Source organism: Oncorhynchus mykiss, chromosome 12, assembly GCF_013265735.2.
Source record: "Oncorhynchus mykiss isolate Arlee chromosome 12, USDA_OmykA_1.1, whole genome shotgun sequence".
Taxonomy (NCBI): domain Eukaryota; kingdom Metazoa; phylum Chordata; class Actinopteri; order Salmoniformes; family Salmonidae; genus Oncorhynchus; species Oncorhynchus mykiss.
The window spans coordinates 69,560,470-69,585,593 of NC_048576.1; the positions used below are offsets into that span (position 1 = coordinate 69,560,470).

At 43.7% G+C, this 25,124-nt stretch overlaps 1 protein-coding gene across 8 annotated transcripts; it reads right to left on the reverse strand.

The window, feature by feature from the left end:
• Positions 1–1,412: 1,412 nt before the first annotated feature.
• On the reverse strand, positions 1,413–24,462 carry LOC110538159 (serine/threonine-protein kinase tousled-like 2). Of its 8 annotated transcripts, XM_036938221.1 has the most exons (28): positions 24,259–24,462; positions 23,642–23,730; positions 14,675–14,949; positions 14,413–14,462; positions 14,153–14,213; positions 13,931–14,070; positions 13,692–13,798; positions 13,453–13,518; positions 10,541–10,623; positions 8,798–8,869; positions 8,617–8,686; positions 8,447–8,490; positions 8,260–8,361; positions 7,977–8,078; positions 7,755–7,847; positions 7,438–7,548; positions 7,173–7,309; positions 6,856–7,008; positions 6,707–6,773; positions 6,503–6,600; positions 6,339–6,420; positions 5,960–6,051; positions 5,763–5,852; positions 5,309–5,478; positions 3,391–3,529; positions 3,179–3,290; positions 2,938–3,045; positions 1,413–2,644 (listed from the first exon to the last, which is right to left on the reverse strand). In XM_036938221.1, the coding sequence occupies exons 1-28, from the start codon at positions 24,411–24,413 to the stop codon at positions 2,471–2,473; spliced, it is 3,042 nt and encodes a 1,013-aa protein (XP_036794116.1). In that variant the 5' UTR covers positions 24,414–24,462; the 3' UTR covers positions 1,413–2,470. The 8 variants fall into 8 exon arrangements, with proteins under 8 accessions (XP_036794116.1, XP_036794117.1, XP_036794118.1 ...); XM_036938222.1 differs by lacking the exon at positions 8,260–8,361; XM_036938223.1 differs by lacking the exons at positions 7,977–8,078; positions 8,260–8,361.
• Positions 24,463–25,124: the final 662 nt, after the last annotated feature.

Below are 25,124 nucleotides of genomic sequence, written 5' to 3' on the forward strand. Positions count from 1 at the left end.
ATGTGACTGTTGTGTAATATAGATAATTACTTCAGGGGCTCTCAAACTTATTTTTGGCCGGGGACACCTTTTGTGATAGCAAATTCATCGGGGACCCCCTCATAATCAGAACACAACTGGAGTGAGATAAAAAATAGCATACAAAGAGTTCTACTATGACTTTGGCAGTGCATGGCCAGGCAAACCATTTTAAAGGTCCATCTCCTGGCATCGGAGAGAACATTTCTTGTTGTTGCGGTTTTCTCTCTTGAGGCAGAGAGAAAACGTTGCAGTTTTAAAGCTTAAATTACAGTGCATTTACATAAAATACAATTAGGATGGAGTTGATAATTGGTGGAGTACTGTGGATGCCAATATCCAGGCCCATGTTGCCCAGGGTTATTTAAGAACATCATTTGTAGATCAATCATGTTACATTGTATTACACCCTCTTAACTTATTCTACAGATCTCTTGGCCAAAATTAATTCAATCTGTTTGTAATATTCATTAAAAAAAAATGGAATGTAAAATTTATAGTGTATAGAGAGATTTTGAGATCTGACCGCGGACCCCCTTCAGTACCTCAGGGTCCGTGGACCCCATTTTGAGAACCCCTGGGGAGTATAGACGGGTTGGATGTTTAGCAACAAAACTTAACACATAAGCATATATGGGGCAAAACAGAGAGGGCTGGCTTAGATTGTTGACATGTAAACTATATTTTGTCTCAAAATGTTTATTGAAAACAAATACATTTGCACAAGGAGCACTTGTCTCTCAAATACATCATCACAGTTGTTGGTTAGCTAGCGAATTTGAGCCATATTAGCATAGACATTAGTCAAAACACCTCAACACAGTATCAACAAGGTACAACGATTCCCCACATGGTTGTTAGCTATTTGAATCATACCACCACATAGCCTTCTGCCTCATCGACACGTCCAGTCTCATGGTGTTGTCAGCCAACCTGTCTTTAGGTTATTCAAACTTCTCCATCAGGTTTGGTTTCCCCCATTTTGTTATATTCATTTTATATTTTTGTCATTTAGCTGACGCTCTTATCCAGAACAACTTACAGGAGAAACTAGGGTTAAGTGCCTTGCTCAAGGGCACGTTGACAGATTTCTCACCTGGTCGGCTCTGGGATTTGAACCAGCAACCTTTTGGTTACTGGCCCAAAGCTCTTAACCGCTGGGCTACCTGCCGCCCTTTCAAAGATTTTCTTGATTATTTTAGTTCTTCCTCGATAGACCTTCTCCAGCTGTTCCTGGGTCTTCCTGGTTTCCGTTTTCCCCTGCAACCTCCAGGTTACAAATAATAAATATTACATAAGTGTGCCGTGTTGTTGATGTAGAGAAATGAGCTTGCCGAGCCTTCTGAGAGTAAACAACCCAACCAGAACTAACACCCCCACAAACACTCAGATCGCACAGTTTAACCAATAGTATTTAATGGGTTATGCAATTCTCTGCTAAGGCCCAATCTCCTCCCAACAGTACAATGAGTAAACCAGTCCCTTGCATTTTATTGGCAAAAAATTCATTAAAACAGACCTAAATAAATATGTTTTTATGAAGGGAATTACTAAAACGAGAATAGGGCAAAAAAAAATGAAAGAAATTTAAAAACCACCAATTGCTTTTTTTTCCTTAAAATTGGGAAAATGTAAGTAACAATTCTTTAAAAAAGGGACCATTCATTAGTTTTCCACGTCATATATCATGTAACACAACTAGAACCAATATAAAAACTGCAGCGGAACAGTGCCACCATCTGGAAGTCTTAAGCTTTGGTCACAGGATTTAAAACAGACAGGGGGGGTGGGTATGCCTCCATTCAAAAACTACCTGGACCCAGGAGAGTGGCTTAAATTAATGAACGCCATAGGTCTTGTTCAGGTACAGTCTAAAGGCAGGCTAGACTGGTACTGTCAGTCAGGGGAGGGGGTTGGATGACAACCAAAGCATTTATCAAAAGGAGAACCCAGAGCATCTGGGACGACTCCGAGGCATGGTGGGTGGGTGTGTGTGTGTGTGTGTATGAGATGGAAAACAGAGTCTTCCAACAGTCCCTTCCATTTCTCAAAGCTAATGCAGCCCTGTTCCATTCTTTCAATCTTAAAATGGTTGAATTTTCCCATTTCTCCTCAGCTCAGTGCCATGTCCCCCTCCACACTGTGGGGGGACCCTAGGGCTTTGACCCCCAGAACAACACCACCCCTCAGGGGAGGGAGAGACAGGGAAGCTGGGTGGGTGGACATGGAGGGCTCCAGGTTGGAACACTGATTACCCCACCTCTCTCCCCTCCACCTCATCCATGATTCCTCAAGCTCCCCCTGCCTGCACCCCAGAGGTTTCTCTGGGGTGCTGAGCCCATGGTGGGACATAACAGGATGGGAAGTGATGAGGGGGCTGAATCAGGCAGCCACCCCCACCTCCACCTTCCACTCAGGTCAGTCAGTTCGTAGTGAGATAGATAGTGAAGGCTCAGTTTGAGGCGCTGCTGTTGGAGGAGCTGGAGGTGGAAGGTATAGCCGTGCCAGAGGCCCCGGACGTGGCCACAGACTTGCGGATGTGAGGCATGAGGAAGGGGTCACTGGCTAGCTGGTGCACATCGATACGGTCCTCCTTCCGGTAGACCAGACAGCGCCTTATAAAGGCCTGGAGAGAGATAAGGAGGGGACATTTAGAGACGTTGTGACAGGATAATAATTTGTGCACAGAGCAGAAAAGGATGAATGTGTAAAGTAACAGACCAATGAAAGAGGGATGGAGAAACAACACCAGGTGAGGAAGAATTGGGGCTCCTGTGGCGGGGCATCCTGCTCTCTCCAGCCGGTGGTCACATTTTGGATTTTCAGGTGTCCCAGGAAGAGGGTATGTAACGCATTGAAGTAGGGAATGGACTAACAAATGACAGAAAGTTGAGGGAAGGACAGACAGAAAAGTAGTACCTTAGCTTCTGGGGTGACCACTGGTTTGGGGGGAAACTGAACCTCTGTTGCCTTCAGTATGGTGTTCTCCTGCAGGATGTCCTGTTGAGACTGGTTATGGCCAAAGGGCTGGAGGGGAAGACAAAGAAAGAGAAAAAAGGCTAAAGTTAGCAACACAAAACATCCTCATCTCTTAAATGGAATATAAAGAGCATGAATACAATTCTGAGAGGAGTGAGTAGTGTGTGCGTGCTTGCATTACCTTGCGTCCGTACAGAGCCTGGTAGAAGATGACTCCCACTGACCACACGTCCACCTTGTTGGAGATTTTAGGAGGCTCTTTACCCACCACAAAGCATTCAGGGGGAAGGTACCTGCAGGGGAAGATCATTGCTTAGAGCAACACTCTTTCCACAATAACAATCATCCAAACAAGATAGTCATTCTATTGTTCTAGTTTGTGCGGCGCCTCACCAGTAGGTCCCTGCACCCTGCGAGGTCAGCTCCATCCCATCCACTGAGTTGTAGCTGTCGTCGTCCATGATCTTGGACAGGCCGAAGTCGGTGATCTTGATCTCCCCACAGGCTGTGCCATTCACCAGGAGGATGTTGCCTGAGGAAACGACAAGTCAGAGGTCAAGACAAAAGTTCACAATGAACATGAAGGACATTTCTCTGTAATATACTGGCATGGCTGGTTTATAAATTGGTCTAACGACATGCCACGTTCGAATTGTCTACAGACAAGTTTCGCTGGTCAAAACAACATTTCATTTATACTCTAAAGACAGACACTGAGACTTTTCGGTTTTCTTGTTGCAGACAGATAAGTGTGTTGTCATGGTTACCTGACTGCGACAGCAAAGAGACAAGTTAAACAAATTATCCGGTAGAATGCCCTGCATTTATTACGTCACATACACAACAGTAAGCTATTTTCTTTAATTAACTCGACATTACCTTGAAGAATTATCTTGTTGGGAGTTTATTTTCCTGTAATAATTAATAAAAATGTACTAAAAAAGGAAGCCTAGTGGTTAGAGCGTTGGGCCAGTAACCGAAACGGATGGGTTTATTGGTGTTAAAATACACCAGTTATGCTTTTTGGATCACCAGGCTGCTGTCAAGCATATCATAACAACAACGACAAGTTTAATGTCGGACGAGAATAGAACGTTCATGATGTCACTGCGACAACAGTCTACAGACTGTCGATGTCGATAGACCAACTGTAAACCAGCCTTAAGAGTCAACTGAGTGAAAGGTATCTTTTATCTTGTCTCGTTTTAGTCTGCTGTCGTCGTTTCAACTTGCGTAACATGTAGAGTACCAGTCAAAATGACACACCTACTCATTGCAGGGTTTCTTTATTTTACCATGTTCTACATTCTAGAATAATAGTGAAGACATCAAAACTATGAAATAACACATATTGAATCATGTAGTAACCTAAAAAAAAAAAAAAAGTTAAACAAATCCAAATATATTTTATATTTGAGATTCTTCAAAGTAGTCACCCTTCGCCTTGATGACAGCTTTGCACACTCTTGGCATTCTCTCAACCAGTTTCATGAGGTAGTCACCTGGAATGCATTTCAATGAACAGGTGTGCCTTGTTAAGGGTTAATTTATGGAATTTGTTTCCTTCATAATGCGCTTGAGCCAAATCAGCTGTGCCGTGACAAGGTAGGGGTGGTATACAGAAGATAGCCCTATTTGGTAAAAGACCAAGTCCATATTATGGCAAGAACAGCTCAAATAAGCAAAGAGAAACGACAGCATCCCGCAGCGATACGCCATCCCATCTGGTTTGTGCTTAGTGGAACTATCATTTGTTTTTCAACAGGACAATGACCCAAAACACCTCCAGGCTGTGTAAGGGCTATTTGACCAAGGAGAGTGATGGAGTGCTGCATCAGATAACCTGGCCTCCACAATCACCCAACCTCAACGCAATTGAGATGGTTTGGGATGAGTTGGACCGCAGAGTGAAGGAAAAGCAGCCAACAAGTACTCAGCATATGTGGAAACTCCTTCAAGACCGTTGGAAAAGCATTCCAGCTGAAGCTGGTTGAGAGAATTCTAAGAGTGTGCAAAGCTGTCAACAAGGCAAAGGGTGGCTACTTTGAAGAATCTCAAATATATGTTGATTTGTTTAACTTTTTTGGTTACTTCATGATTCCATCCATATGTGTTATTTCATTGTTTTAATGTCGTCACTATTATTCTACAATGTAGAAAATAGTAAAAAATAAAGAAAAACCCTGGAATGAGCAGGTGTCCAAACTTTTGACTGGTTCTGTAAGTGATGGCATCAGTGTTGACCTGATACTAATATCACAGTGTAACTGCTGCCATGCTAGTGTCCGTGCGATCTGCTGTGTGTACCCACCAGGTTTGAGGTCGTAGTGGATGATGGGTGGGCGGATCTCGTTGAGGTACTTGAGGGCGTTGACCATCTGCATGATGATGGAGCGGCCCTCCTTCTCCGACATCAGCTTGTGCTGCTTCAGGTAGAAATCCAGGTCGTTCCCCTCACAGTACTCTAGAACCGTACAGAACCTGGAACACAACAAGAGAGAGAGAGGATGTGGTACTGTTTAACTCCAGAACCTAGAAAAACGAGAGTGGAATCGACTGTGTGGTACTGTTTTAGTTTAGAAACCGAACAGAGCCTGTTCCACAACGAGAGACAAAGGAACCGACTGAGGTACTGTTTCAAAACAGTAGGATAGAGTTGAATGAAAGAAATAACACCGGAACTAGAAACCCCCCAAAATCTCACGTTCTATTCCAAAGATGTGTTGGATATGTTCTGTTGCTCTTTTGGGGAGGGGGAGACTTACGAGTCTGTGTCGAGTGAAAAGTAGTCGTAGAGTTTGACTATCCGTGGGTGGTCCAGCTCCTTATGGATTCTATACTCTCGACATGCGTGTCTGAAACAGAGACCACGTTAAACTCCAATGTTAAAACCAAAGTGCTTTTGTTACCCGAATCACTCTGAGAAAAAAAACATGTCTATGATAAGAAAAAGGGAACTCACTTGTGGTAGTTCTCTTTCTTCTCATCCCTCCAGTTCTTGTTCAACTGGTGGATTTTGACTGCGACGTATCTCTGCTCCGTTAGGTCAAAGGCCTTCAAAACGTGAGAGACGTGACATCAATTACAAATAAATGATTATATCACATCCATTATTCTTTATCATATCTGAGAAAAACCTGCCACCAACATGAAACCGTATGAAAACTTGGCACAAACTTAAAAAATGGATTCAGGTGAACATCAAAAGTTCATCATTATGAGAAAACCTTTAGACTATGTAGTCGCTATACTTAGTTCAATGGGTATACAACTATGCATTTGACCATGATGACAAAAGGTCAGTTCCACTGACTGTTAATGAATGGGCAGAGTGCTCTCACCTTGTAAACTTCACTGAAGCCACCTCGGCCTAGTAAATAGAGCAGTAGGTACCGGTCGTTTAGCGTAGGGTGGTCTTTGAACCTGTTGCGGAAATCAGACATATTTCGATTATAAGTCTAACAGAGAGAACACAAATAAAGGAACACTGGTAGAGAGCACGTACGTGGAGTTATCCTCGTTGTGGATCCTCTTGAGCTCGCGGATGTGCAGGTTCCGTACTCGCTCCAACCTCTCCAGCTCAGCCTGGATCTCTGCCTCCTCCTGCAATACACAGCAAGCTTATTAGCAACTTTTACAGGAACCAACAGATAAACAGTACACAAACTACATACACAAAACATAGAAACATTGCATGTAAAAACAGCACCTTCTTGAGATGGCCCAGTCTTAGTTTGAAAATCTCCTCTTGTTCGTGATACTCGGCCTGCGATAACCTGGAAGAAGAAACTCACCATCATAAACAGAACCAAACCTGTATGCATTTAAACAGAGAGGGGAAGAGGCGGGGTAACGTACGCTTCGCTCTCGGCTCCGTTGGCCTTGCTCTTGCGTTTGTTCTGCTCCAGGCTAAGGGGCGGGGTCTGGGCCATTGAGGGCGGTTTCCTCTTGGCCAGGGCCTTCCTCTGTCTCTCTATGTCCTCTCGCTGGGAGTTGATCCTCTCCTGTTGCCTAGAGACGAGACACAGACAGACACAGAGACAGACAAGAGATGGGGAGGGTCAGTGCTGATGTGAGAGAAAGATATTAAAAACAACAGAGGAGAATAGAGAGGAGGAGCATGAAGGAGGAGAGAATGAGATGCAGAGTGAGAGAGGCTTTTGAGTGACCCTTACTTGATAAGGTTCTGAAAGGCATATCCGTCGGTCCACTGTTCTGTGAATGAGGCACCATGTCGGACGGTGGTGAAGTGACCCAGACGTAGACGATCCTGCATGCTCTTGTCACGACACGCCATCTTCTCCTGCTTCGACTGGGGGGAGAGAACACACACACACGCACATTATACTTGGGGAAAGCTAGTCCTTGGTCAAGAAAATAGACATGGGTTAAGTTATTCTAGACTCCCAAGCCTGTTGTAGGGACAGAGGGAGAACTCACTTTCTCAATCAGCAGCTTCTTGCTCATGGTCACACATTTGTTCAAGCGTTCTTTGTACCGCTCCAGCATCCTCTGCTGCTCATCCAACTGCCTTCGAAGGTCACAGTTCGCCTGAAACAGAACGGGTCAAAATCCCATTCATTAATAGTCCTTTTAATGAAACAAAGCCGTTTTAAAATGTAAGACGGTAGTTTCTGAGGAGGTCTGTTCCCATGTCTGGGGCATAATGCTGTCTCATGACGAGGCCAACAACATGTTATTCCATTAGAAGACAGAATGGGAAAACAAGGGCGTGTTGATGGCAGAGGTGTTCCCACCCGCAGTAAGTCATCTATCCTCCCCTCCTTCTTCTCCAGGTCAGAGTTTTTGTTGTTCTCCATAGCAGTTAGCTTCTCTACCGTCAGGTCAGACTGCAGGAGGAGGCGAGAAAGAGAGATGAAGTCAAACAGTCATTAGAGACGTGTCATATTATACAGGAGTTATTACAGACATCACCAGTGCTCTGTGAATCTGTACAGAAGGTGCAAGGTAACAGCTACCTGTGTGGCTTTGTGGTTCATGTAGAGGGAGACAGGCTTTAGGGAACAGGATGAGTGCTCTGTGTTGGCTGAACCCATAGAGGATGGGCTGCCCTGCTGCATCTGGGATACAAAGACATCCACACATACCACTAACATCATGTCATGGACCACAGTAACATTCTGCTTTGCATTCAGGTCAGTTTGAAGGGCATGATGGGTTCGTTAGGAACAGGGGGAGAAAAAAAAGATATGGTGAAAAGGGAGGAGGAAAAAGAACAGGGAAGTGAGGGAGCATGCTCACCGTGCCTGGGGGGTTGGAGAGGGAGTGATGTTGTGGGGAGGAGCGGACAACTGGAGGGAGACTCCTGGCAGGACTGGTACCAGGACCGCTACCACCCGCAAACTGACAGATTTAATGGAAAAGTCAGAAGAAGAGCGAAGGAATTGAAAGCTATGGATGCGTTTTGCCAGAAAGTGAGCACACTCACCTCAAAATAATCACTAATTTTCTGTCCCCTTGCTCCTCCTTTCCCTGGAGAAGAGAAAAAAAGGCAGAAAATCTGTGTGACATTGATCTATTCTGACAACAAAATGGCTGCCAGCAAGGCACGACTGAGGTGAAAGAGAGATCACAGAGGAAGGGAGACAGACATCTCACCTTGGCTGCTGTCGTACAGCTCTGCTTTCCTCTTCCTCGTTCTCTGATCGTTGGGCTTTTTCTCTGGGGTCTGTATAAAGAGTAGGAGAAACACATTGTACTTCATGACAGCGGACGATGTCTAAAATATCATATAACAAGAGTGAAAAAATGTATGGCGTCACTGCTATGGGACACTGACCTCCAGCTCTTTGTCACTGAGAGAGCCCACGCTGCACAGGCTCTGATTGGATGACTCATTGTGGCCTGAACCCTGTTCAAAAAACAAACAAACAAACCCACACAATTACACGTCAGACAAAGAGTGGAAGGATATGCCAAGGGCAGGGAGGGACTAAACTTAATTCACAATTAAACCAGGGGTGTGGAAGGGAGGGATAATGCTTTCTGCTTTCATTTGACTGACTGCTTCTCCCCATGGCTACTCTCTGGTGAACAGATAAGGTGAGTGATTGTTTGGGAGAGAAAGAGAGAGCAGAAGAGAGTCGGAGTAGAATAGGCTTGAGCTAATATCATCACCATTCGTCTCCACACTGTGCACCTACCCTATTAATTTGAAATGTCTGTTCCCTAGGTGATGCCTGTCACTCAAATGACTCACTTTTGAATTCACCAGGCTCTGCCATATCAGAGAAATATACTTAGTCATTCTGGGCACATAATGCTGCTCCCTCTAACTAAATTGAACCTGAAATTGCTGAACATCAGACATAACTAATGCAGGTGGGAGTAGGTCTCTCAATCTTTTTCTCCCTCACACTCTCGCCTTTCATTATTTCATCCTCATTCTCGCCAGCCTTGTTCAAACAATTTTGAAATCCTACTACTCAGATAGGGTATTGGAGGGCTTTCAGCGTTTCCCATGTATTCACTTAGTAGTGGCGCAGCTAAATGAAATAATTTCTGTCCATCCTTAAAATGTATGTATAAAATTCTCTCAGCTCCATTGCAAAATTGATAGAATTGCAGGAAATTAGCTGAAAAACAGCACATTTCTCTCTGCCGACAATTCTGGACTGCTTAAACGCTTAAAAGGCAGCTCAGGATGACTGATAGGGAGCAGAGCTACAGGGCTGTTCAAGGTCGAGAGAGACAGGCTGAGCTGCCCTCATATCTTGGGGCTTTCAGACCTATAACACCAGGGCATGCTATATGTCTCTCATCTCTCTCTAGGCTAATACTTCCTTTCTCTCTTTCCCAGTCTTTCCACACACTGCAACTATGTCAGACGGACCCTGGTCAGACGGGGCGGCCGTGGTGTGATGCTTTTAGCGGGAGCCGCCATTTTCTCTGCGACAGCACCGTGCTCTGGGTTCAGTTCTGCCTATGGCTGGCATAGAGCCCAGTCCTGGCTCTGATTCACTCTCTGGGCTCCGGTTCACTTTCCACAAAGGCAGCTCTCTAAGATGGAGTTTACCTCAGCACCACCAGACAGGACCTCTAATCAAAAGCCAGAGAGCTACTGCCATAACATCTGGTCAGGGTTTCTACGCATATGAGGGTGACCGGCATTCATGCCCTTCCCTGCCCCACTTCCCCCCCCTGCCCGTTCCCTTCTTGGCAGCCCTCCGCACTTGCCTATGCAGCCGCCACATCATGAGCCAGTAGGAGAGGATAGCATATCACACCAGCCAACAAACACAGACACACAGCTCTACATTCTCAAGAGAGCGAGAGAGAGGTGGAGGGGGCCAGCCGGTCCCTGGCCAAGCTCAACCAGAAATAGAGAATCAAACAAAGAAAAGGAGAAACAAAGAGAAGGGGTGAGAGAGAGACAAAGATAGATAGTCATGGCCCTAAAGTAAATGTGCAACACTGAGATCCCGTTGTCAGTCCTACATTAGTAGAAAGGGTGGAGCGGCAAAGGAGCAGGACCCTATATAGGCCTATCTCATCTCCAATGATATAGTGTAGTAGCACAGACCTTAGCCACGCCGACCCCGGTGAAGCGAGCCTCCAGCAGCTCCTGGCGTCGCGGGTCCAGGCTGTGCAGTTCTTCCATCATGGCTGCAGGGACAATGAGCAAGAAACACACAATTTGATATCAGATCTGTTTACTTTCCATAGCACAGACGAACATCATACAGAGTAAGAATACAAGGAGTTGGAAATCCTCTGACAACAGCTTGAGGATTTAGTGACACAACCAGTTCAGGGTTGCCTATAGGTGAATGTGTTGACGCATGCAACTATACATTCGCAGATAATGACTCATGGATAACCTTAGACACACCTGTTTTTTGTTTAAAAAAATCTAAAGTCACCACCACTGATTCCAACACAGAACTTGATCAACAACAAAAAATCAAGCAAAGACTAAACAAGCAAGAGCTATGCAGTCTAGTGCTGGCTGACATGGGACATTTCAGCAAATATGGTTTGAAAACTGTGATTACAGTATTGTGATAAGATTAGTGAATCTGATTGAGTCATTTTGCCACATAGCTAACTAGCTAGGCAATGAAGCAGACCGTTTTGGCAAGAAGGGTCAGGCCAGCGACCAACCAACTTGTTAATAGTATATCAAATCAACTAGCTAGCTGACCAAAGAGTACAGGCAGCTTGCCATCATCCACTTGCAGGGGACAAACTACTAACAATGAGAGTAACATGACATAGACATCGTCATGACTCGTGATCATTACATTAGTTGACATGTGTCAATATTTCACCCCCCCCCCCAAGCTAAATGCTTGTTAACTAGCTAGTTAACTACAGTAGCTAGCTAACGTCCGACGTTAGCCACCTGGTACTAGTAACTAGCAAGTTGGTCACTTCGTTGGCAAATATGTCTGATAGGTAACTAAAAAACTAAATGTTATGTTTCCAAAATATACCTACTTGTAAAATGGTAAATATATAAATAGATATATATATATATGGTAATACATAACTAGTTAGCTAACTAACGTTACTAGGTTAAGGGTGATGGATAGCGACATGTCAAATGTCCGATTAACATGTAACGTTAGCTAGTTAGCTAACGTTAGCTACATGAAAACTGCTGTTTTTCAGGAATATTATGACCCAACCCGAAGTTATGTTAGAAATAAAACATGAATACAGCTCGACCAAGGTTACCTGTTGTAATGATATTTTCCACGGATCCAATCTTTTTTTGTCCAAGATTCTTGTCTCCCTACCTCGACACTGCCAAACGAGGCCTCATCCAAATCCCCGTTCTTCGGTGTTGATTTGTTACCCGTTAGGAGACGAGCGTCTGCTTGGCCCCCCCAATAACGACGGATAGTTCCCCTCTCGGCCTAGAAGTCCTGGGGTATCCCGAACCCGCCTTTCCGCACTCCCTACACGGGTATCCCCAGGTTCACATTCCTTTCATCAAGGGCCGTACCATGCCTCTTTCGGGGTCTTTATCCCGAACAATGACCATCACTTGCCCTTTTCATCGCGAATATGATCCAACAATGTGGCCTTTATTGTGTTTTAATTTTGTCCTCCAATATATGTTCGGTCTAATTCTGTACTCAATCAGAACAAAGTTGGTGTTCGGCTTCACCTTCCTCGCCCTAGCAAACAATCTGTTACGGAAGTTGTGTTGTTCCGATCATTTCAGTTGAATCTGGATCGGTTCGGTTTCTCATTTTTGGGGGGAATGTAAACAATAATCGGTAAATCTCCCTTTATTCTCGTGAGATTGTTCAAATTTGTCTTTCCACCTTCACCCCAACCACGCCTGCCCCCAAAACCGACTGTAGACCAATTGAAGTCGATTTACAAACTAGCTACATGCAATCTAAAACTGCCCATAAGGTTTCAGGGAGACAGAAATGCAATCACCTTTTGATATGTGAAGTGAAGGCAATTATCAGAAAGGAATCATGTCACAATGATGGGTTTACACAAGGTTTTTTAATCATTTTGAAGTGGTGAATGTAAAAAAAAAAAAGTTTACTCCTACAGCGCAATTTATCTAAAATAATGGATTATGGCAAACAGTCTGTTGAATGTAAACATTAGAATATTGGGTTTCCAGACATTTGTTCAGGTTTCATTAGCTCATCAGCCTTCTCTATATTCTGTTTCTGAGTCATGTCCACCAGTCAGAGATTCATTATCAAAAAGCACCTGGGGGAAACCAGAGCTGTGAAGACAAATGGCTGAGGGAACCCAATAGAAAAACATGTCTAATGCTTTGCACACACATCACCCCTCAATCCATCTCCATAGTGTCCATCATCACAATGGTCTCATGGAGGTATCCCAATTCTATCCCTCCCTCCCAGGGGCTGCAGTCCCACATCTACCTCAGACACTAGTTCAATGATAAGCCACAGTGTTCTCTCTGCTGTTCCTGGCTCACTCCTGTGTCTCTGGTGGTTGAGTATGAGGCTTGCGGTACTTGCATTGGATCCAGACACGGTACATGGTCAGCTGCTTGCCTCTGTTCACCTGCAGCCGCCGGTCCACCATGTTCTGGACCTTCTCCAGACCTGCTTCACTGAAGTAGTCATGTAGCTCATCTGGAGAGAGATGTCATGGAGATATAATACACAAAAAAAAAAACAGAAAGTGTCTAGTGTCTGAGGTAGATGTGGGACTGCAGCCCCTGGGAGGGAGGGATAGAATTGGGATACCTCCATGAGACCATTGTAATGATGGACACTATGGAGATGGATTGAGGGGTGATGTGTGTGTGTAAAGCATTAGTCATGTTTTGCTATTGGGTTCCCTCAGCCATTCGTCTGCACAGCTCTAGGTTCCCCCAGGTGCTTAGATAAATAAAAGGTTCAATAAGAAATACATTTTTAAAAACTGACTTGCAAATGACCACTGTTAAAAAGCAGTACATACTAGCCTTTTGATTTGATTCATTACCTTGTGTGAAGAAATAGACTCGTGTTCCATCACCCCGGACATAAAAGTTATCTGACAAGCACCTTCCTGAAAAAGGAACACATTCAACAGATTTTCCCCAAAACATGTACATATTGCTAATCACAATTTATAAGCATTTTGCTACAACTGCAATAACATCTGCTAAATATGTGTATGTGACCAATACAATTTGATTTGATCCCACACAGTCCCACGCATGAGTGCCTATGGTAACTAACCTTTCTTGAAGCGTAGCTGTGCCATGTCATAGCGCCCATAGTCCCTGAGCAGCAGCACTCCTCCAGGCTTCAGCAGCCGAGCCAGTCTGCTGATGGAGGCTTGCATCCTGACAGAGAAAAAGAAAGACATGGGAATTTGATGGCACTTAATTTTCCCTATCACACACATGCAGTCACACATACACGCACCCACACTTGATTGTTGCCACACTCAAACACGTCACACAGGGGCGGCTTACTTGTCAGGATGCAGGGCTGAGAGCACGAAGATGAGCACTATAACACCCATGCTGGCGTCTGGGACAGGGTAAATAGCTCCCTCATCACCCAGGTCATGAACAAAGGCATAGCAGCGCCCGGGGTCATACTCTGAATTAGCCTGGTAGTGAAAGGGACAAGATGAATAAATCTATTTATCAGCCAACTAATGACATCATCTATCAAGCATTTCTCCTTCTCACCTTGACCAGCTCTACAGCGGTGCTGGAGAAATCACAGCAGTAGACAAACAGCCCAGGGTCACTGTCACACACAAAGAAGACAGGGTCACGCAACATGGAGGTGCGAACAGGGTTGCATCTAATACATATTGAGATCTGAATAGCAGATATACAGCATGTGCATACGAAGAGGGTAGTAGCTACTATACAAAGTCAAACTGATCAGGCTGCATACTGCATAATGGGACTGATCAATACACGTGGTCCCAACCACCACTCACTTGTTGGTCTTCAGAATGGGAAAGACGGTGTTGCCAACACCACAGCCAACCTATTGAATCAAAAAAGGGCATAGGTTAGCCTACAATATGCCTGAGGGCTACATGTACTTAGCTGGTCCCATATCTGTTTGTGCGCTTGCCAACTCTATTGCTCATTCTTACGACAAACATGCTTGACATTACAATGAGTTGGCATTACACAAACAGACTGGCACTCAAGCTAACATATACTGCAGTCATACTATGATTCAATATTCCTCACCTCCAGTATGCGATACATGGCACTGGATCCAGGGAAGTCACCATCTACAGTGGCCAGAGGGGCGACTTCACTGGTTTGGCCCTGACTCTGTTCGAGACCATGTGGTTCACTGTCCTCAGCTCTATGGTCCCCAATACAGGAGTCCTGGTTGAGACGACACTGTGGGGCCAGCTCAGGGAACTCTGTGAAGAGCCAGTGGCGGTCTTTGAAGAAGCGATTCTCATGGATGGTGTAGAATTCATTCCAGTACTCGTTCGCCCTGCAGTCAAAGTCCTCTGTTGAAACGAGTGGAAGAGATGCAAATTGACTACCACATATACTATATCTTGTTCTGGTACTTACACTACATGACCAAAAGTATGTGGACACCTGCTCAGCAAACCTCTCATTCCAAAATCACGGGCATTAACATGGAGTTGGTCCCCCCCTTTGCTGCTATAACAACCTCCACTCTTCTGGGAAGGCTGTCCACTAGATGTTGGAACATTGCTGCGGGGACTTGCTTCCATTCAGCCACAAGAGCATTAGTGAGGTCGGGCACTGATGTTGGGCGATTAGGCCTGGCTCGCAGTCAGCGTTCCAATTCATCCTACAGGTGATCGATAGGGTTGAGGTCAGAGCCCTGTGCAGGCTAGTCAAGGTCTTCCACATCGATTCTGACAAACCATTTCTGTATAGACCTCACTTTGTGCACAGGGGCATTGTCATGCTGAAACAGGAAAGGGCCTTCTCCAAACTGTTGCATCAAAGTTGGAAGCACAGAATCGTCTGGAATGTAATTGTATGCTGTAGCGTTCAGATTTCCATTCAATAGAATTAAGGGGCCTAGCCTGAACCATGAGAAACAGCCCCAGACCAATATTCATCCTCCACCAAACTTTACAGTTGGCACTATGCTTTCAGGCAGGTAGCATTTTCCTGGCATCCGCCAAACCCCGAGTAGTCCTTCGGACTGCCACAGCAACTTTCCCAAGCCTCCCCATTTCTCCTTCATGCAAATCCAGATAGCTGATGTTCTGAAAGAGATGCAAAATCTGGACCCCTACAAATCAGCTGGGCTAGACAATCTGGAACTATATTTCTAAAATTATCCGCGCAATTGTTGCAACCCCTATCACTAGCCTGTTAAACCTCTTTCGTATCATCTGAGATCCCCAAAGATTGGAAAGCTGCCGCGGTCAACCCCATCTTCAGAGGAGACACTCTAGACCCAAACTGTTACAGACCTACAGTGGGGAGAACAAGTATTTGATACACTGCTGATTTTGCAGGTTTTCCTACTTACAAAGCATGTAGAGGTCTGTAATTTTTATCATGGGTACACTTCAACTGTGTGAGACATAATCCTAAACAAAAATCCAGAAAATCACATTGTATGATTTTTAAGTAATTAATTTGCATTTTATTGCATGACATAAATATTTGATACATCAGAAAAGCAGAAATTAATATTTGGTACAGAAACCTTTGTTTGCAATTACAGAGATCATACGTTTCCTGTAGTTCTTGACCAGGTTTGCACACACTGCAGCAGGGATTTTGGCCCACTCCTCCATACAGACCTTCTCCAGATCCTTCAGGTTTCGGGGCTGTCGCTTGGCAATATGGACTTTCAGCTCCCTCCAAAGATTTTCTATTGGGTTCAGGTCTGGAGACTGGCTAGGCCACTCCAGGACCTTGAGATGCTTCTTATGGAGCCACTCCTTAGTTGCCCTGGCTGTGTGTTTCGGGTCGTTGTCATGCTGGAAGACCCAGCCACGACCCATCTTCAATGCTCTTACTGAGGGAAGGAGGTTGTTGGCCAAGATATCGCGATACATGGCCACATCCATCCTCCCCTCAATACGGTGCAGTCGTCCTGTCCCCTTTGCAGAAAAGCATCCCCAAAGAATTATGTTTCCACCTCCATGCTTCACGGTTGGGATGGTGTTCTTGGGGTTGTACTCATCCTTCTTCTTCCTCCAAACAGGAGTTTAGACCAAAAAGCTCTATTTTTGTCTCATCAGACCACATGACCTTCTCCCATTCATCCTCTGGATCATCCAGATGGTCATTGGCAAACTTCAGACGGGCCTGGACATGCGCTGGCTTGAGCAGGGGGACCTTGCGTGCGCTGCAGGATTTTAATCCATGACGGCGTAGTGTGTTACTAATGGTTTTCTTTGAGACTGTGGTCCCAGCTCTCTTCAGGTCATTGACCAGGTCCTGCCGTGTAGTTCTGGGCTGATCCCTCACCTTCCTCATGATCATTGATGCCCCACGTGGTGAGATCTTGCATGGAGCCCCAGACCGAGGGTGATTGACCGTCATCTTGAACTTCTTCCATTTTCTAATAATTGCGCCAACAGTTGTTGCCTTCTCACCAAGCTGCTTGCCTATTGTCCTGTAGTCCTTCCCAGCCCTGTGTAGGTCTACAATTTAGCCCTGATGTCCTTACACAGCTCTCTGGTCTTGGCCATTGTGGAGAGGTTGGAGTCTGTTTGATTTTGATTTGGATCTCTTTTAGTCCCCATTTGGACTAATCTTCCAAGAGTACTTAAACATTCAAATACAATTTATAATACAAACACACTTTCACATATAACACACTATTACAATCATACATAATACTAGCATAATGACCCAATAAATACTAAATCTAAAAAAATATTGATTCTTCATCTACTATAATCCCACAACATTTCTATATACTATATTTAAATTGTTTTAAAATAATGTTTACATTTATTTTTTGAAAAGTTTCTAGTTTGCTCAGTTATTTTATTCCATTTCTGTATTGCTCTAAATCGAAATGTTATTTTGCCTATTTCTCTTTTCTGTCTGGATAACGCATAGATGGTGGACAATCTATTCCTAGTATTTACGGAATGTCTGTCTCTTACCAACTGAATACCGTTGTGAATAGAACTTGGCCATTTTAAATGATGTACATTATAAAATAAAATAAGCATGTTTTTTTCAATTACCTTGTCGATTGATGACCTACCAAGAACACTTCTGTTGCATGACTGCAACAGAAGAACCATATCTCCACCTTAAAACAATCCTTGCTGCTTTATTCTGTGCATTCTGCAGTCTTCTAACTTCACTTGATGATGCATTTCCCCAGACCACCGAACAGTAGTTCACCTGACTCTCAATTAATGCATGCTGTTTTAATTTTTTTTTTTTTTTACATAGATTAGTTATTTGAGAAGACCATGATAAGCAGTTGTCTAGCTGCACTCCCAATAGTTTGGTTTCTGCCACTTATTAAATCTGTACTCCTCCCATACTTAATTGTATCCCATGCTGTTTTGGCCTTTTCCTAGTTGAACAGACCAACATAACTTTGGTTTTCTTGGTGTTTAAAACAAGTTTATTTTGGCAAACCCACTTCCTGATATTCTCCAAATCTCCTTGTAAAGCCTGCTGTACCTGTTGAACCGATTGTCTTGCTGCATAAATTGTAGTATCATCTGCAAATATAGTAGATTGAGTTTCAACCAAGGCATAGGGAAGGTCGTTGGTATATATTAAATAAAGAAGTGGCCCAAGGCAGCTGCCCTGCGGTATTCCACAGTTTAACACATTAGGGGAAGAAAATTAACCATTGATATAGGTGGACTGTTTCCTGTCAGTTAGATATGACTGTACCAAATTCAATGCTACCTCCTTAAAACCATAATGCATTAATTTGGTCAAAATTATTTCATGATCCACGAAATCAAATGCTGCACTGAAATCTAAAAATAGTACACCTACACATTTGCCATTATCTATAGCATTGAGCCACTGACCAGTCATGTCAACCAATGCAGTGGAATGGTTTTTGCGATAAGCATACTGATTGGCTGTAATCAGATCATTCTTTTCCATGTACTCCCACATTTGACTACTCACAATACCCTCCAATATCTTACTGAGTGTAGGGAGTAGACTAATTGGTCGACTATTAGCAGGAGTAATGGGTTCTTTGCAGTCTTTCGGAATAGGACACAGTTTCGCATGCTTCCATACATTTGCAAACATCCCCTTTTCCAGTGACCAATTAAATATGTATCTCAGTGGAACTGCAATCTGGGGAGCAGCACAGCGAAGCAAAAAATTGTCCATAAGACTATAACCTGTAGATTTACCATCAGGTAATGACTTCAATAGGTTTAACACCTCTTCCACTGACACCGTTTGTAGACTAAAAGAGCAGATCTTATTGCTCATAATATGATCATCAATCCATTGCACAATAGCTTGTTTGGAAGAATGTATGTCTACATTGTTGCTCAGTAATTACATTTTCTGTGTAAAAAAATCTGCAAAATGATTGGCAATATCAACTGGTTTTGTTATTATTCTCCCGTCAATCTCCACACTGGATGGGCATGATGAGATAAGATGTAGCAAGTAAGCCCTTAACTGTGTTCCATACCTTTTTAGACTCATTTTTACAATAAATAAAAGCATTGTTGTAAAATATTTTTTTCCCCTTCGATTCAATTTAACTGCATATTACGTAATGTTCTATAATTCTGTTCATCAATTTCTAATTTGGACTTGGCTGCTAAGAGTTTTGCCATATTTCTATGAGAAAAAGCCTCACTCAGTTCATCATTAATCCATGGAGATGGACGGGCACCAGCTGTACTCTTTCTTATAGGGGCATGATGGTCCATTACCTCCATGAGCAAATCAATAAAACATTCTGTAGCGTGATTTAAATCATCCTCTAGATAAATCAGCTCCCAGGGTACAGCAGCCAAATCATTTAGAAATAACTCATGATTAAATGTTTTTAAATGTATTTTGACCACAATCCTAGGGTGTTTCTTTGGAACCTTGGTGTTCATGGTTATGGTCACAATATTATGGTCTGTCCAGCCCACTGGCATTGATCTGGCTTTTAAGCATTGCAATGGTATATTACAGAAAATCAGGTCAATGCACGTGTCTGAACGATGACCCAACTCAATTGAAGACCTAGTAGTATCATTAACCATTTGTTTCAAACCACAGTTCTTAGCATATCTCATCAATTTTGTTCTATTCTAATTATTGTGATCCTTCCAATTTATATTAAAATCACCCAAGATAAATACATCTCTGTTGCTATCTGTGGCCTGGTCAAATCCAGTACATAAGTCATCCAGATAGACCTCCTAGCTCTACGGTGTCCTATACACACATTCTACCAATATGGGTGCCTGGTGAGGCAGATGTCCTTGAGCCCATTGTGCCTCTATTTGACCTAAATTAAGGTCATCCCTCCTCTTAAAAGGTATATGATTCTGAATATACAGTGCAACACCCCCACCATTCCTATTCCTGTCCCTTCTCAGTAGACTATATCCTTGAATGTTCATTTGCCCATCATTTACAGGTGCATCTAAATGCATTTCGGTCCAAGCCAAAATATGAATATTATTTATGTTGACCAAGTTAAAAACCTCATGTATTTTGTTAGGAAGGCTACATACATTAACCAGAGCTATATGCAGCCCTTTCCTTATCAAGTGGAGATCAATATAGCATGTATTCGTTATAGTTGAAGTTGTCATGATACACTACAACACACAAACTCAGTTTTAAACATTACATTAAAATAACCAGGGAGTTACACTAGAGTCCTGATACAATTGCCCGTTGATATAAAGTTTATCCATCACCATGGAGACTCGTTGATTCAGGCAACGCTTTTCCTTCATGATGGGATATAGTTTTTTCTCCTTTCATTGATCTCGGTGGGGAAGTGATCATTAATTCCAAAATCAGTGTTTCTGAGTTCTCTTCCCATGTTCTTCGTCGTTTCCTTTTGCTTAAATTTATCAAAACATGCAATAATAGCCCGTGGCCTATTTCCAGAGGCTTTACCTATTCTATGGACTCTGGAGAAAGTGGCATTACGCACAACATCCGTGGGCAGTTTCAGTTGAGTTGACATAAAGTCTCGGACTGTGTCCTCACAGCCTCTGCTGTTGTCATTCTCCAGTACCCCTGAGAATATTAGATTGTTCCGCATTGATCGACACTGTACATCAAGCAATGTTTCTTTAAGTTGTCTGGACCTCTGACAGTCTCTATGGGGGTGCCACAGGGTTCAATTATCCGGCGGACTCTCTTTTCTGTATACATCAATGATGCTACTCTTGCTGCTGGTGATTCTCTGATCCACCTCTACGCAGACGACACCGTTCTGTATACTTCTGGCCCCTCCTTGGACACTATGTTAACTAACCTCCAGACGAGCTTCAATGCCATACAACTCTCCTTCCGTGGCCTCCAACTGCTCTTACACGCAAGTAAAACAAAATGCATGCTTTTCAATCGATCGCTGCCCGCACCTGCTCGCCCGTCCAGCATCACTACTCTGGACGGCTCTGACTTAGAATACGTGGACAACTACAAATACCTGGGTGTCTGGTTAGACTGTAAACTCTCCTTCCAGACTCACATTAAGCATCTCCAATCCAAAATTAAATCTAGAATCAGCTTCCTATTTTGCAACAAAGCATCCTTCACTCATGCTGCCAAACATACCCTCGTAAAACTGACTATCCTACCGATCCTTGACTTCGGCGTTGTCATTTACAAAATAGCCTCCAACACTCTACTCAGCAAATTGAATGCAGTCTATCACACTGCCATCCGTTTTGTCACCGAAGCCCCATATACTACCCACCACTGCGACCTGTATGCTCTCGTTGGCTGGCCCTTACTTCGTATTCGACGCCAAACCAACTGGCTCCAGGTCATCTATAAGTCTTTGCTAGGTAAAGCCCCGCCTTATCTCAGCTCACTGGTCACCATAGTAGCACCCACCAGTAGCACAGGTACAGTGGGGCAAAAAAGTATTTAGTCAGCCACCAATTGTCCTACTTAAAAAGATGAGAGAGGCCTGTAATTTTCATCATAGGTACACTTCAACTATGACAGACAAAATGAGAGAGAAAAAATCCAGAAAATCACATTGTAGGATTTTTGATGAATTTATTTGCAAATTATGGTGGAAAATAAGTATTTGGTCACCTACAAACAAGCAAGATTTCTGGCTCTCACAGACCTGTCCTCCACTCGTTACCTGTATTAATGGCACCTGTTTGAATTTGTTATCAGTATAAAAGACACCTGTCCACAACCTCAAACAGTCACACTCCAAACTCCACTATGGCCAAGACCAAAGAGCTGTCAAAGGACACCAGAAACAAAATTGTAGACCTGCACCAGGCTGGGAAGACTGAATCTGCAATAGGTAAGCAGCTTGGTTTGAAGAAATCAACTGTGGGAGCAATTATTAGGAAATGGAAGACATACAAGACCACTGATAATCTCCCTCGATCTGGGGCTCCACGCAAGATCTCACCCTGTGGGGTCAAAATGATCACAAATCCCAGAACCACACAGGGGGACCTGGTGAATGACCTGCAGAGAGCTGGGACCAAAGTAACAAAGCCTACCATCAGTAACACACAACGCCGCCAGGGACTCAAATCCTGCAGTGCCAGACGTGTTCCCCTGCTTAAGCCAGTACATTTCCAGGCCCGTCTGAAGTTTGCTAGAGAGCATTTGGATGATCCAGAAGAAGATTGGGAGAATATCATATGGTCAGATGAAACCAAAATATAACTTTTTGGTAAAAACTCAACTCGTTGTGTTTGGAGGACAAAGAATGCTGAGTTGCATCCAAAGAACACCATACCTACTGTGAAGCATGGGGGTGGAAACATCATGCTTTGGGACTGTTTTTCTGCAAAGGGACCAGGACGATTGATCCGTGTAAAGGAAAGAATGAATGGGGCCATGTATCGTGAGATTTTGAGTGAAAACCTCCTTCCATCAGCAAGGGCATTGAAGATGAAACGTGGCTGGGTCTTTCAGCATGACAATGATCCCAAACACACCGCCCGGGCAACGAAGGAGTGGCTTCGTAAGAAGCATTTCAAGGTCCTGGAGTGGCCTAGCCAGTCTCAAGATCTCAACCCCATAGAAAATATTTGGGGGGGAGTTGAACGTCTGTGTTGCCCAGCAACAGCCCCAAAACATCACTGCTCTAGAGGAGATCTGCATGGAGGAATGGGAATGAGGAATTTCCACCATAATTTATAAATTACAGGCCTCTCTCATCTTTTTAAGTGGGAGAACTTGCACAATTGGTGGCTGACTAAATACTTTTTTGCCCCACTGTATATTCCAGCAGGTATATTTCACTGGTCACCCCCAAAGCCAATTCCTACTTTGGCCACCTTTCCTTCCAGTTCTCTGATGCCAATGACTGGAACGAAATGCAAAAATCACTGAAGCTGGAGACTCATATCTCCCTCACTAACTTTAAGCATCAGCTGTCAGAGCAGCTTACAGATAATTGCACATGTACATATTCCATCTGTAAATAGCCCATCCAACTACCTCATCCCCATTTTGTTACATATCACGAAATTGGGGAGAAAAAAAAAATCATAAGGGTAGTGATAGCATATTTCAAGGCTTTCTTTGGTGTATTTTAATTATGTTACTAATATTGCAGGAGGTGCAGAAGAGGTGGATTTGGCGCATGCGCACTTGCTCAAAAACAATATTTAGATTATTTCCAGAAAAGGCATTGGCCATGTTCAAGAGGATTAAAACTGCAATGTATCATGGGTAAATTGTGACTGACTGACTGATCTTCAAATAATAATGAGTTGCTACTTGTGATGCAAGGTGATTTGTGGATCAGTCAGTTGGGACATTATATACAGATCTCTGATAGCAGTAATGAGGTAGATTTTTTTTCGGTTGCTTGTAACTTTTTATTTAGACCTATCTTGGAAGTACATACTGTCTGGGACGGCAGCAATTATGATAGTTGCTCAGTGAAACTCCTTTCCTTGGTAAGTACCAAATTCATTTTGACATTATTAAGCTTGAAAAGCTGGTGAATGGCAAGTTTAATGGATGCTTCTGGGCTTAAAGGAGGATGTCTCCTGTAAGCCCAGATTCTGGTTCAGAACCAACCTTGCTTCTCTTGAGGGAGGGGCTGACTGTTTTCCTGGACCTTCTTCTTGGCAGCTGCCTCTTGCTCCTCTGTCCACTCCACATTGTCCCTGAAAGTGAATGGGACACCAACACCACTAGAAACCAAGAGGAAGTCATGCTACCCAGGCCTCGTTCTGTTATGTTCTGTCCATATGTTAGCCCAATAATAGACTAATGGAGCCTAAAGTTACTCTTTATAGTACAAGGACCTTACATGTCCTGTTGAAAAGCAAATTTACACACAGGTGATCGAAGACGCAGATGGCTAATAAACAGTTTTCCGTAAACAAGCGCTGTAACATGGAAATATGGCCGTGTGGAAACCCTAACCCTATATACAAAGGTGTGTATCAATTTAACCTTTTTTATGATTTCTCCCTGAGATCAAAGATAATGTTTTTATGCTTCCAAAGCCGTACCGCAAGCGATGCATGTTAATGTTCAGACCAAGCCTTAGGGCTCTAAACAAAACACCCATGTACAGAAGACACCTTCATCCAATGACTCTTGTGTAATGTAATGGAACTGAGAATCATGATCAAGGGCTATCCATGTGTGTGTACTACCACAAGTAGTATGCATGCTAAAATACGAACCATGCGTTATGTTGAAAAACTTGACGTGGGTCTGTTAGGAAACGGGTTCCAAACTGAGGTCTTTTCAGTTCTCCAGATGTGGATTCTGGTAATATTTGTCCCGTTTCAGTGATGTTTTGCTCCACTATCCCTCCCAGAGTAACGGGCGCTGCCATGTTGAATTGACGCACCGGAAGGAATGTCCAGAGAAGTTGAAACAAAGACTACATTGTCAACGAGATATCCCACTACAGTCAGTAAATCAGCGTTGCCTGTGAGTACTCGTTTACACCAGTTGAGCGCGCCATAGCCCTACATTTGGCATTATGATCGAGAACGTGGCTGCTGATGAGATCCCCGTTTGGGGATGAATTGCGGTAGGATGAAAGAAGATGGCGGGCAAGGATAAAAAGGGGATTAGGTTTTGAGGGAATATGGAATTCAGGACTGCACAGCACTTTTGGAAGACCTAGAGAAGGAAAGTGAACGTGAAGAGTGTGAGGGTGAATTAATTGTGGTGGCAAGTGCAGTGATAACCACTGAGAAGAAGCTGAGTGTAGAGGGCAGTGGTGTGGTGAGGGAGGTTGGCGCCAAGTGCGAAAAGAGGGATATGTCCCCTAGTAGCTCAGAGATGGAACCTGACGAGTTTATGGATGTAGTACCTGCGGTGAGGACCGCCTAGCGTCCCGAGGATGAAAAGGATGATTCTGGCCCAGTGGGACTGAGATTTGCGGAGTGAATGATCCTTGCATTTTGGCTAATCCATATGTGGTGTCAGGTTGGATGGAGAAGAGGTTGGGGACTGTTGAAAGTAACTCGGAGTGGAATGGTGATGATTTATTGTGTTTCTTCAGTCCAGAGGGAGTTAGGGACAAGAAAGAAAGGAG